This window comes from Haematobia irritans, chromosome 4 (genome assembly GCF_050003625.1).
Source record: "Haematobia irritans isolate KBUSLIRL chromosome 4, ASM5000362v1, whole genome shotgun sequence".
In the NCBI taxonomy this organism is placed as follows: Eukaryota; Metazoa; Arthropoda; class Insecta; order Diptera; family Muscidae; genus Haematobia; species Haematobia irritans.
The window spans coordinates 206,397,522-206,412,521 of record NC_134400.1 but is presented as its reverse complement, the minus strand read 5'-3'; the positions used below and the strand labels follow the sequence as shown (position 1 = coordinate 206,412,521).

The following is a 15,000-nucleotide window of genomic DNA, read 5'->3' as shown; positions in this document are numbered from 1 at the left end:
AGTGTTAAGATCGATTGTGGATTACAGTCTTTCGCAGAAGTTTCTACGCAATCCATGGTGGAGGGTACATAAGATTCTGCCTGGCCGAACTTACGGCCGTATATACTTGTTTTTATACCCTCCACCATAGGATGGGGGTATATTAACTTTGTCATTCCGTTTGTAACACATCGAAATATTGCTCTAAGACCCCATAAAGTATATATATTCTGGGTCGTGGTGAAATTCTGAGTCGACCTGAGCATGTCCGTCTGTTGAAATCACGCTAACTTCCGAACGAAACAAGCTATCGACTTGAAACTTGGCACAAGTAGTTGTTATTGATGTAGGTCGGATGGTATTGCAAATGGGCCATATCGGTCCACTTTTACGTATAGCCCCCATATAAACGGACCCCCAAATTTGGCTTGAGATTGCTCTAAGAGAAGCAAATTTCATCCGATCCGGCTGAAATTTGGTACATTTTGTTAGTATATGGTATCTAACAACCGTGCAAAAATTGGTCCATATCGGTTCACTTTTATGTATAGCCCCCATATAAACGGACCCCCAAATTTGGCTTGCGATCGCTCTAAGAGAAGCAAATTTCATCTGATCCGGCTGAAATTTGGTACATAGTGTTAGTATATGGTCTCTAACAACCATGTAAAAATTGGCCCATATCGGTAAACTTTTACGTATAGCCCCCATATAAACGGACCCCCAAATTTGGCTTGCGATTGTCCTCCGGAGCCTCTTGGAGGAGCAAAATTCATCCGATCCGGTTGAAATTTGCAACGTGGTGTATAGAAGTATAAGGCCGCTAATATCCATGCCTAAATTGGTCCATATCGGTCTATAGTTATATATAGCCGATCCCCAATCACACAAAATTGGTCCATATCGGTTCATATTCATGGTTGCCACTTGAGCCAAAAATAATCTACCAAAATTTTAATTTTATGGAAAACATTGTCAAAATGTTATTTCTATAGAAAATGTTGTCGAAATTTTATTTCTATAGAAACTTTTAACCAAACTTTATTTATATAGAAAATTTTTTCCAAATTTTACTTCTATAGAATTTTTTTTCAAAATTTTATTTCTATAGAAACTTTAAACTTAATTATATACGTATTTATTCGGCCTTTTTTAGTTTAGTTATACTACGTATGGACTACCTTGTAATTTAGAAGACGGTGTTAGGAAGTTTTAAGATACCTTGCCATTGGCAAGTGTTACCGCAACCCAAGTAATTCGATTGTGGATGACAGTCTTCAGTAGAAGTTTCTACGCAATCCATGGTGGAGGGTACATAAGCTTCGGCCTGGCCGAACTTACGGCCGTATATACTTGTTTATACTTCATAGTTTCAAGTAGCCTCTTAGATATATCAAGGCATCCGAAGTTTCATCAGATATCCTATCTTATTGCAGATGAAAAACAACTCTCACAGTCGACACTGGTTTAATCGACCTAGTTAGAAATCGATATTTTGATGTGTTATGGTGGTGGGTATAACAATTAAGAAAAATCTAAAGTCGGGGGTGTTTTCTTATACCCTTCACCTGTTTGGAAAACAAAAAGTTTGATATCATCTTAAATCCTTCAAATTCATTGCTTAAATGTTAACTCTACTCTCAGTGCAGTAAATCAGAATGAAATTTTCGCCTCCGGTACCCATACGAATCTAGATCGGGCGAAAGATATATATGACAGCTGTATCTAAATCTGAACCGATTTCAAGTATATTTCGCACCCTCAATTGTACTCCTTGTGCGAAACTTGGATCAAATCTATATGAAACTTTGACCTCTGCGACCAATTAAATGCATATCGGGTGTAAGATATATTTATTCGATTATCTTTATCATATATTCGATTATCTTTATCAAAACTAGTCGACAGCTGAAGTGCCGGTCACCAGATCTCAATACCATATATCATTATGGGTTTAACTACTGGCGTATTTAGTCAATGCACAATTTTTAGTTTAGTTTCGTTCCCGTTTGCACGAGTACAATGCTACCTAGTCTTTTCACAACCTTTCTTCAATACTAAGCTTAAAATTCAGCTACCTGAATAATAGCTTTGAGGTAGTTTGCACACTCACCAAGGGAATTTCGTTAATATCTCTGTAATTCAGAGGGTTCTTTGTATAATATCTCTAATTGACTGCTAATACCATGTCATCTGTGTACGTTACCACTTTTATCTTGCCTTTTTCTAAGGAAACCAGATGCTATTTTATTCTGAAGAAGAGGTGTCTCGGATGGACGTTAATGAATGCCGCTTCAACGCCTAGAAAAGCCACAATTGGGTATTCATTGACAGATAGTAAGATTTCAATAAAGTCCCAGTCGAGTATGCATGTTGTCGTTTCGAGATCAATCTTGGATCAATGCTAGATTTATGATATATATATCTCAGCCTTTCCAGAGTGTTAAGTAGGAATGGGCATAAGCTGACTTGGAATTTTCATACCCGATTGATAGGATTTTGTTGCTTTAGGGATGAAAACAAATGTTGTCTCCTTCAAATTTCTCAAAATATATGATAAGTAGATAGAGAATTTGTATATGACCGCCAATCTTGGAATAATTCTATGAGTCACTTGTTGCAATTCCACCTGAGTAATTCAATCAGATTCCTATAAAATATATCCTTTAATCTTTGGCCAAAGTTGTGGTTGCTTTTTTAAAATAATGCCTTTGAGCGCCATGCATTCTCTGATGTATTCCTCTGAAATTATAAGTTTTCCTCGAACTTTTCCCCTTCGACTGAGGGCAATCCGACAAAGTAGGCGTCGCGAAACTTATGAGAGACAAGCCTGAATCAACCCCACGACCCCGCGAATAAGACGATATCGAGTCAGTCACCAAAGGAATCGGTACAGGAGCTTGCGTGGGCTGTTCAGATACAATAACTGGAACAGGATGACAAGCAATAGGAGCAGTCACAGCCGTTCGGGGCAGTGATGATACGGCACCACCTTCCTACGTACCGGTAACACTAGGCATCGCATCCTTCGTACCCCTTACACCTGCTGACACACCCCGACACAACCGTTGATGATCCCACACCAGATTTCGGCAGCCCCGAACCAGTCCCAACAACCTTAGTACGACCCTCCTTCGGTGACGACTTCCTGGAAGACCTCTTCCGTTTCGTTCCCGATACAGGAGAGCCAACAAATGACGAAAGATCCGGAAACCTATCAAACAACGTCGAAAATTTAACAAAGTTCGAATAGAACTCCCAGATGTCACGCCTCATCATAGTCACCTCAGACGTAGCCTCCCTAAAAAAGTTATAGAACTCCACACTAATCTTCCTACATCTCACACAATACCATCTAAGACCGTTGTTACCAACGTACAACTCATCTACCACCCTTGCAGCAAGTCCAGCACATTTCGTATGCCAGTGTCCATTACAAAGCCAGCATACAAAAACAATCTCATCATCAGAAGCAATTTTGCAATCCTCATTCGATCATACCATGGTGAATTCAGTAACAAAATACATTTTTAAATTGAAATCCAAATACAAATTATAAAACAAACTATAACAAAAATCAAATGAAAACATCTCACTGCCTCAATATACTAAGATGTCACAAAACTAAAAACGCAAAAACACAAATCAACAATACACGTATTGACAACACCGTTTGACCACAAATCAACAATACAAGTATTGACAACACCGTTTGACCACAAATCAACAATACAAGTATTGACAACACCGCTTGATAACAATGTATGTATATCCACAGCCACTGAGAAAATTACATGCACAAAGAGAAAAAAACAACTGGTACTAGAAAGCAAAGCACACTTGTTGTTATTGTAAAATAACACAAACTATTTAGCAGACAAACAATTCAATGAGAATAACAGGTTGGCTGATAAGTCCCCGGTCTAACAAAGAAAAACACATTTTTTTGTCAAAATTCGTTTTTATTATTCAACATAGTTCCCTTCAAGAGCGATACAACGATTATAACGACCTTCCAAATTTTTGATACCATTTTGGTAGTACTCCTTCGGTTTTGCCTCAAAATAGGCCTCAGTTTCGGCGATCACCTCTTCATTGCAGCCAAATTTTTTCCCTGCGAGCATCCCTTTGAGGTCTGAGAACAAGAAAAAGTCGCTGGGGGTCAGATCTGGTGAATACGGTGGGTGGGGAAGCAATTCGAAGCCCAATTCATGAATTTTTGCCATCGTTCTCAATGACGTGTGGCACGATGCGTTGTCTTGGTGGAACAACGCATTTTCTTCTTCATATGGGGCCGTTTTGCCGCGATTTCGACCTTCAAACGCTCCAATAACGTCATATAATAGTCACTGTTGATGGTTTTCCCTTCTCAAGATAATCGATAAAAATTATTCCATGCGCATCCCAAAAAAACAGAGGCCATTACATTGCCAGCGGACTTTTGAGTCTTTCCACGCTTCGGAGACGGTTCACCGGTCGCTGTCCACTCAGCCGACTGTCGATTGGACTCAGGAGTGTAGTGATGGAGTCATGTTTCATCCATTGTCACATATCGACGGAAAAACTCGGGTGTATGACGAGTTACCAGCTGCAAACACCGCTCATAATCATCAACACGTTGTTGTTTTTGGTCAAATGTGAGCTCGCGCGGCACCCATTTTGCACAGAGCTTCCGCATATCCAAATATTGATGAATTATATGACCAACACGTTCCTTTGATATCTTTAAGGCCTCTGCTATCTCGATCAACTTCATTTTACGGTCATTCAAAGTCATTTTGCGGATTTTTTTGATGTTTTCGTCGGTAACCACCTCTTTCGGACGTCCACTGCGTTCACCGTCCTCCGTGCTCATTTCACCACGCTTGAATTTTGCATACCAATCAATTATTGTTGATTTCCCTAGGGCAGAGTCCGGAAACTCATTATCAAGCCAAGTTTTTGCTTCCACCGTATATTTCCCTTCAGAAAACAGTATTTTATCAAAACACGAAATACCTTTTTTTCCATTTTTTTTTTCACAATAACAACAGTTGCTTCACAAAAGACGCTCTATCTCACAAACTAATTGACTTACAGACGTCACGACACGAATCATTTGAAAGTTGGTACTATATAAAAATAATATGCATTTAATACTAGCGACGTCATCTATGTGTCAGACCGGGGACTTATCAGCCAACCTGTTAAGTACAATATAGATTAATTACACGGAGAATCAACCAACATTGAACTATTTCATGAAACTAATCACTTATATGAATAAATTAAAATACACCGGCACAAATTAAACTTTTCTTTCCATGCAAAAAACACAAAAAGCTTTTCGAAATTTAATAACACTGAGAAAACATAACAGCTTTACCTGTTAGCCTCCCTTTTTCACCATTTATAGTTAGGTTAGGTTAGGTGGCAGCCCGATGTATCAGGCTCACTTAGACTATTCAGACCATTGTGATACCACATTGGTGAACTTCTCTCTTATCACTGAGTGCTGCCCGATTCCATGTTAAGTTCAATGACAAGGGACCTCCTTTTTATAGCCGAATTCGAACGGCGTTCCATATTGCAGTGAAACCACTTAGAGAAGTATCGAAACCCTCAGAAATGTCACCAGCATTACTGAGGTGGGATAATTCACCGCTGAAAACGTTTTTGGTGTTCGGTCGAAGCAGGAATCGAACCCATGACCTTGTGTATATAAGGCGGGCATGCTAGCCATTGCACCACGGTGGCTCCCACCATTTATAGTTGATAATGCATTTATTATTGATCTCGGATGATATATATCTATCAGCCATTCCAGATTCTTAAGAAGGGATGAGTATAAGCTGATTGTTTGCAGATTCTTTGCACCCGTGTGAAAGGATTTGGTTGCTTTAGGGAAATTCATATATTCCACTAACGTGGACTATATGATAAATTAAGAGATCCTTCGTATAATCCTTGCAGCCTAGGGATAAATTGTAAGTTACTGCTTGCAATTACGTCAGAGTAAATCCATCAGACCCGGACGATCTGGTCAGAATATATCCTTTAACCGTTGGCTGGCCTTTTCAAAACAACACTCATGGTATTTTATGAGCTCCAATCATTCACTGATATATAATCCTTGAAGTCCGCCCTGGTAGCTTCCCTTCAACTAGGTAAGGTTATGTTAGGTGGCAGCCCGACGTATCAGGCTCACTTAGACTATTCAATCCATTGTGATACCACATTGCTGAACTTCTCTCTTATCACTGTGTGCTGCCCGATTCCATGTTAAGCTCAATGACAACTTCAACTAAGAACGCCTTCTTATAGAGTTTTCAACACTTTATGCCTTTATTTGCAACTAATACTATAACATTTTTCTTTGTTTTATAACTTTTTTTTAGAAGGGAGGATTATTTAAACAGCTCTTGTCTACTAAATATGAGATTAAAGATCGGCAGGAAAATCCTTGGCTACCAACTAACTCAACAGTTTAGTGGGCAATGTTGGGCAAATGAGCACCTTCGGGTTGGAAACCATTTTCATCAGCAACATAGTTGACAGTGTAGGTTTGGCCATCATCAGCAATGAATGAGTAAGAACCACGGACAACAATGGCTTCATCTTCGGAGCCAACATTCTTTAAGGAACCCTCTTCTTGGTGAGTTTTGCCATCGCTGGTTTCCAAACTAAAAATATTAGAAATTAAAATCAGTAAAATGTAGAATATATCGAAGAAAACATACTAAAATATGAGTTGAGAGTTGATCTCTCCCGGATACTTACGCAAAGTTATAACCTTCTGGTCTGACATCAGATTCCAAGCGCAATACTTCAGCATTGGCATAATCCTGGGTAGCTGGAGCAGCCAAGGCAACAGCGAAGAAGGCGGCAAAAACAATGGCGAATTTCATTTTTGTATTTTGTTGTATTCACAAAGAACGTTGTAAGATTTATGATGTCCAATGATGAGATTCTTTCCATTTTTATAGTTATTTCATTTGCTGGCCGATTCGAAAAGCATTTCGGATACAGCTGATAGATACAACCTGCTCGAACATTTAAAAAAGAGTCTTTCTTCATGACGATCATCATGTTTTCATTGTTTCCCCCCTAAAAACAAAAAACCAAAAATAAAAAGAAGATATTTATCATTTTGCAGCAGCAATAGACTCCAATTCAACATTATCTTCACCTGAAAGCTTCCATCATCATAATTACACTTTGTCAAAATTATATTGTTAATCTGACATCTAGTCTTCTTCCACTATATTTCGGTATTAGGTTTCTTGTTTAGACGTTTTGTTTTTCTACTTACCTCGCGCCTTCTATCTTCCATTTTGGTCAAGTAAACTTCGACGATAATGGTGTTGAACTAACGCGCGACAAATAATGGATTCTCCACTTGCAGGCAAATTTCTAAGGAAACACCTTTGTGGTTGTTTTCTTCTTTGAGGGCTTCTTGAATGTGTTCGTTTCCGAGTTTAGATTAGGCAAATTAATGTGTGCACTCATAGATGGACGGACACTTCGAGTGCCGGACGTTGGTCTAGATGGTTCATTTGCATATTTCAAAGAAATAAATCAAAATTAAAGTGACTCTAGTGTCATGAATAGATCATCAGAGTTACTCGAACTTTTGAACTTTACCTTAATAGGCGAGAAAGAGAGACTATTGGTTGGCTATTGTATTTGCATTCAGTTGTGAAGACTATTATTAAATCATATTTGGTATTAGCATATATAGACCCCATGGGTTTCGCTACATCACCGAATCATGTTGCCTTTTGCAATTTTCGGTTCGGCAAAGATTTTATACGGCACACAACATTCAACGGATCTATATAAAAACCGACTAATATGCTTTTTGTACTTCAGTAATATAAGCTTATAGTAAACACTAGTGATTACTTTTGGGCACAGATACCATGCGTGTGAAATTTATAAAACTATTTTTTACCCACAGTAAAGGGTGATACGGTCAAAATTTGGTCAATATAAACTTGACGTATTTCTTTCAATTTTGCATTTAAAAAACCTGAACACCCCTTATTTTGAAGGTGTGTGTTGTTAGAATGTTGCTCCTATTTTGATTTTGGAATTCACTCTTCAGTTGTCAAAATGCCGTCCAAGCAAGAAGAGCAGCGTATCAAAATTTTGCTCGCGCATCGCGAAAATCCGAGCTACTCGCACGCAAAGCTGGCAAAATCGCTAAAAGTTGCCAAATCAACCGTTACAAATGTAATTAAAGTGTTTGGGGAACGTTTGTCGATAGCCAGGAAGTCTGGATTGGGGGAAATCGAAAACCGGAAGCCGCTGAGACGACAAAGAGAGTTGCCGGTAGTTTCAAGCGAAACCCTATCCTCTCTCCGAGATGCCGCAAATAAGCTGGGTGTATTGTCTACAACCGTGCATCGAGCCAAAAAACGAGCAGGACTATCGACTAACAAGAAGGTAGTGACTCCAAATCGCGATGATAAACAAAATACGACGACAACAAAGCGCGATCCCGGAGGCTGTACACGACGATGCTGACGAAGTTTGACTGCGTGGTAATGGACGACGAAACCCACGTCAAAGCCGACTACAAGCAGCTTCCGGGACAGGAGTTTTATACGGCAAAAGGAAGGGGAAAGGTAGCAGATATTTTCAAGCACCTAAAACTGCCTAAGTTCGCAAAGAAATATCTGGTTTGGCAAACCATCTGTACCTGTGGCTTGAAAAGCAGCATTTTCATAGCTTCCGGGACTGTCAACCAAGAAATTTACGTGAAAGAGTGTTTGAATAAACGTCTGCTGCCTTTCCTGAAGAAACACGGTTGTTCCGTACTGTTTTGGCCGGATTTGGCATCTTGCCATTACGGTAAAAAGGCCATGGAGTGGTACGCCGCCAACAACGTGCAGGGACAAGAACCCTCCCAACACGCCAGAGCTCCGCCCAATGGATAAATACTGGGCTATTGTCAAGCGGAACCTAAAGAAGACCAAAAAACTGCTAAGGACGAACAGCAGTTCAAGGCAAACTGGGTTTCTGCGGCGAAGAAGGTGAACAAGGTGGCTGTACAAAATCTGATGGCAGGTGTCAAGTGTGAGGCACGGCAATTCGGATTTGGAAAAGCGAAAGCCTAACTGAATATTTTTCTTGAATTTTATACTAATTGAACTTGAAAAAGAAATTTAATTTGATTTTTTAAATAAACGATTTCACCGATTTACACGCGTTTTCCCTTGACCAAATTTTTACCGTATCACCCTTTAGTATTATGTTTCTTTTCTCTTAGGAAAATGTCAACATTGAACCCGAATATGTAGGGAGAATCTAATTCGTTTTAACGAATTCAATCGCCAATGTTTCGAAGTATTTTCCCGTTTCAAATTAGTCTTAGGCTAATAGTGAGTTTCGATAGTATTTTGCAAGGTATATTGATGTATCTGCTTCATTGAGTTTGAAGTTAATTGGAATGGTGCCACAAATGAGTGTGAATAATAACGCAAAAAAATGCATTGGAACTTACACATTTCAAATCAATCAACTTTAAACGAATGTCTTATTCGTTCAAATATGTTTTGATGCGTGCGTATCTTTGGCAGCATATAGTCATCATCAATAAATGAATAATTATGAAACTCATCTCATTGGGGGAGCTCTTAAAAATATATATATTTGAATGGTTTGAATATATAGTATTTTCAATACTTTAACCAAATCTCTACTTTTTGTTTAATTAGATTAACTTATGAACTACTGAGTATACTGAAAAGAGTAAACTGAATGATTATGATATAATTATACAACCGGATCGGATCAAATTTGCATATTCATTAAGCTCCGGAGATAAAATCTTGCTATTGGTTTATATAGGAATAAGTTTTCCACAGTTCCAAGATTTTGGATCCGCAAGTCAAGTCGGACCTCTTTGAGGTATAGCCTCCATATAAACCGATCCCCAGATTTGACCTCCGTAGCCTCTTGGAGAAGCAAACTTCATCCGATTCCATGCCAAACTTGGTCCATATCGGTCTATAGTTCTATATAGCCCTCAGATAAACCAGTCCCCAGTCACACAAAAATTGGTCCATATCGGTTCATAATTGTATATAGCCCCCATATAAGGCGACCCCCATATTTCAATACACTCTAATTACCGCGCAAAAGTTCATATCGGTTCGTAATTATTTGTAGACTTCCATACGAGGGCGGTTCGGAAACTTCTTAGCCTATCAATGAAAGAAAATAGTTAGTTTTTCAAAAATATTTTTACCATATCCTCCACCATAGGATGGGGGGTATATTGACTTTGTCATTCAGTTTGTCATAAAGTATATATATTCTGGGTCGTGGTGAAATTCTGAGTCGAACTAAGCATGTCCGTCCGTCCGTCTGTTGAAATCACGCTAACTTCCGAACGAAACAAGCCATCGACTTCAAACTTGGCTCAGGTAGTTGTTATTGATGTAGGTCGGATGGTATTGCAAATGGACCATATCGGTCCACTTTTACGTATAGCCCCCATATAAACGGACCCCCAGATTTGGCTTGCAGAGCCTATAAGAGTAGCATATTTCATCTCATCTGACTGAAATTTGGTCCATGGTGTAAGTATATGGTCTCTAACAACCATGCAAAAATTGGTCCATATCGGTCCATAATTATATATAGCCCCCATATAAACCGATCCCCCGATTTGGCTTGGGAAGCCTCAAAGAGAAGCAAATTTCATCCGATCTGGCTGAAATTTGGTAAATGGTGTTGGTATATGGTCTCTAATAACCATGCAAAAATTGGTCCACATCGGTCCCTAATTATATATAGCCCCCATATAAACCTATCCCCAGATTTGGCTTGCTAAGCCTCAAAGAGAAGCAAATTTCATCTGATCTTGCTGAAATTTGGTACATGGTGTTGGTATATGGTCTCTAATAACCATGCAAAAATTGGTCCACATCGGTCCATAATTATATATAGCCCCCATATAAACCGATCCCCAGATTTGGCTTGCGGAGCCTTAAAGAGAAGCAAAATTCATCCGATTCGGTTGAAATTTGGTACGTGGTGTGGATGGTCTCTAACAACCATGCAAAAATTGGTCCATATCGGTCCATAATTATATATAGCCCCCCATATAAACCGTTCCCCAGATTTGATCTCCGGAGCCTCTTGGAGGAGCAAAATTCTTCCGATTCGGTTGAAATTTGCAACGTGGTGTTAGTATAAGGCCGCTTTTAATCATGCCATAATTGTTCCATATCGGTCCATAGTTATATATAGCCGATCCCCAATCACACAAAAATTGGTCCATATCGGTTCATAATCATGGTTGCCACTCGAGCCAAACATAATCTACCAAAATTTTATTTTTATAGAAAACATTGTCAAAATGTTATTTCTACAGAAAAATTTGCCAAAATTTTATTTCTATAGAAAATTTTGTCAACATTTTATTTCTATAGAAAATTTTGTCAAAATTTTATTTATATAGAAAATTTTTTCCAAATTTTATTTATATAGAAATTATTTTTCCAAATTTTATTTCAATAGAAAAATTTTTCCAAATTTTACTTCTAAAGAAAATGTTGTCAAAATTATATTTTGTCAAAATATTATTTCTGTAGAAACTTTAAACTTAATTATATACGTATTTAATCGGCCTTTTTTAGTTTAATATATATCACGTATGGACTATGTGGTATATATTACGGTGTTAGGAAGTTTTAAGATACCTTGCCATCGGTAAGTGTCTTTCGTCAACCCTCCCGGTTTCCATCTTTATTCCTTTCTCTATACTCTCTCTGTCATTTTCTGAATAAAATATCATAACATATATATGTTTACTCGAAATTTGTAAATTTATATATATTTACATTCACACATATTATTTTTATGAAACATTCATTCCCCAAACATAATATATTTTAACATATTAACATATGTGTCCCAAACATTTAGTGTTAGTTTAGGAACATAATATGTTTGCACTTAAATATATTGTGTTTAAAAATTGTGCCCGAAACACATTTTGTTTATATCGGAATATATGAAAAACATATTTTTCTAATAGTGTAAAAAAAATTGTTTAAAAAATGTAATTTCTATAGAAAATGTTGTCAAAAATTCAAAATTTTATTTCTACAGAAAATTTTGTCAAAATATTATTTGTATAGAAATTTGTGTCAACATTTTATTTCTATAGAAAATTTTGTTAATATTATATTGGGAAAGGGTTGCGAAGCTTTGATCTAGACCAACGAAGTTTTCTGTTTCTGTTAAAGTTGTCTTCGTAAAGCCAACTAAATCATTATGTATGATACCGGTTACCCCGTTTCCCCCCAAACGAACTTTGTTTGTCCTGAAATAAACATTCCTAACAATAATTTCTTAGAAAAGATATACATTTTTTGCAGTTTTTATTGTATCAATTTGCTTAGAAGATTGCAGATAATTTTTCATAAAATTGTAATCAGTAGGGTATTAGTGATGTAGGGTATAACAATAATTAGAGATGAATAAAAACATGTTGAATAGTTATTATTTATTATTATTTTTTTTTTTTTCAAAACTAAGCTATACACAAAAAATCGTTTTAAGTCGAACTAATAAAACAACAGGTATTTAATAAATAAGTTACACAAATTTTATCTAAACACTTTTGTGTATTATCTACTCAAACCACTTATGTTTTAAATGCAAGACTATTAGCTGATAGATCATGTGAAAATTTAATTGCGTAAAGGGTGTTGTACATTAGCACCTTTTAAAAGATTCGTATGTAATTATCTCTTTATGCAGCAATCAAACAATTTGCAATATTTAATAACAACTGGTACAGAAATTTACGATACTTATTGTAATCCTCAACCATGGGTTATTTCTGCTCACTACGGCATCCTATATAGTAGATATGATCTCAGCCGTATACGATCACTCATTCGTTCATAAGTCTAAATATTTTCATACACGGCTATTCTTAGTATAAGGCATTAAAGTATTATTCTGAGACCCCAAAAAGTTCACAAAAGTTGGATAACAAAGCTCATCACATAATATGTATCGAATAGAAATACACAAACACTTCTTGGTATTTGCAATAGGTTGATGTGTATTGCAAATGGGACTGGGGTAGTAATCGTTGTGTATTTGTTATAGTTTTTTTTGTATCTTTCCAAAGAAATTTGCTAATTACCACATTTTTATTTTGGCAATAAATAAAAATATTTGTATTTTAAAAACAAGTAAGGAAAGTATAAAGTCGGGCAGGGCCGACTATATTATACCCTGCACCACTTTGTAGATCTAAATCTTCGATACCATATCACATCCGTCAAATGTGTTGGTTTGTCCCAAATACATTTAATTTAAAATATCACTCGATCTGGACAGAATTTGATAGACTCAAAATCTAAGTCGGCTAATGCACTAGGGTGGAACACAATGTTAGTAAAAACAAGTATATATAGCACTAAGTTCGGCCGGGCCGAATCTTAAATACCCACCACCATGAACCAAATATTAGGGTTTCCTTTGAAATTTCAGGAGGGCTTGAGGACTTCCCGACACTTCCCGAAGATAAATTTAAAGATTTCACCTATGAGGACTATATCAGATTCTGGATTTATAAGAACCATTTTTGTTTGAGTTTTAGAGGAACCATTAACTCTCTTGTAAGTGTGCAAGAAAATCTCTTGTAAGTGTGCAAGATAATTATACAATAACGTCTTGATTTGAAATCTTAAATCTATAGAAGTAAAATCTGGAAATTTTACATTGAGTTTTAAGCAATTTTCATGATCAGTGAGCCTTCTACACCCTCAAGAAGTGAAGTCGGTCTATATGGAGGCCGATAAAAACTTAATCCGATACACGTTTTTGTGAGCCTAAAATACCAGAATATTTACAATTTCAGGCGAATCAGATAAAAACTACGGTTTCTAGAAACCCATGGAATTAAATCGGGAGATCGTTCTTATGGGCACTATACTAAAATATGGACCGATACTCACCGTTTTCGGCACACCTCTTTATGACCCGAAAATGCCTCTAAGTTTCCAATTTCAGGCAAATAGGATAAAAACTTCGGATTCTAGAAGCCCAAGAAGTAAAATCGGGAAATCGGTCTATATGGGGGCTATACCAAAATATGGACCGATACTCACCATTTCCAGCACACCTCTTTATGGTCCTAAAATACATCTAGATTTCCAATTTCAGGCAAATTGGATATAAACTACGGTTTCTATAAGCCCAAGACCCCAAATCGGGAGGTCGGTTTATATGGGGACCATACCAAAACATGGACCGATGCTCACCATTTTTGGCACACCTCTTTACGGTTCTAAAGTACCTTTTGATTTCCAAATTCAGATAAATTGGATAAAAACTGCGGTTTCTATAAGCCCAAGAAGTAAAATCGGGAGATCGGTCTATATGGGGGCTATAGCAAAACATGGACCGATACTCACCATTTTTGGCACACCTCTTTATGGCCATAAAATACCTCTAGATTTCAAATTTCAGGCAAAGTGGATGAAAACTGCGGTTTCTATAAGCCCAAGAAGTAAAATCGGGAGATCGGTCTATATGGGGGCTATACCAAACTATGGACCGATACTCACCATTTTCGGCACACCTCTTTATGGTCCTAAAATACCTCTAGATTTCCAATTTCAGACAAATTGGATAAAAACTACGGTTTCTATAAGCCCAAGACCCCAAATCGGGAGGTCGTTTTATATGGTGACCATACCAAAACATGGACCGATACTCACAATTTTTGGCACGCGTATTTGTGGTCCTACAATACCTCCAGATTTCCAATTTCAGGTAAATTGAATAAAAACTGCGGTTTCTATAAGCCGAAGAAATAAAATCGGGAGATCGGTCTATATGGGGGCTATACCAAAATATGGACCGATACTCACAATTTTTTGGCACACGTATTTGTGGTCCTACAATCCCTCTAGATTTCAAATTTCAGTTAAATTGAATAAAAACTGCGGTTTCTTTAAGCCCAAGAAGTAAAATCGGGAGATTGGTCTATATGGGGGCTATACC

General features: G+C 37.4%; 1 protein-coding gene across 1 annotated transcript; it reads right to left on the bottom strand.

Annotated features, from left to right (window-relative positions):
• Positions 1–6,273: 6,273 nt before the first annotated feature.
• On the bottom strand, positions 6,274–6,914 carry LOC142233583 (larval cuticle protein 65Ag1-like). The gene is made up of 2 exons (XM_075304543.1): positions 6,739–6,914; positions 6,274–6,641 (listed from the first exon to the last, which is right to left on the bottom strand). The coding sequence occupies exons 1-2, from the start codon at positions 6,864–6,866 to the stop codon at positions 6,446–6,448; spliced, it is 324 nt and encodes a 107-aa protein (XP_075160658.1). The 5' UTR covers positions 6,867–6,914; the 3' UTR covers positions 6,274–6,445.
• Positions 6,915–15,000: the final 8,086 nt, after the last annotated feature.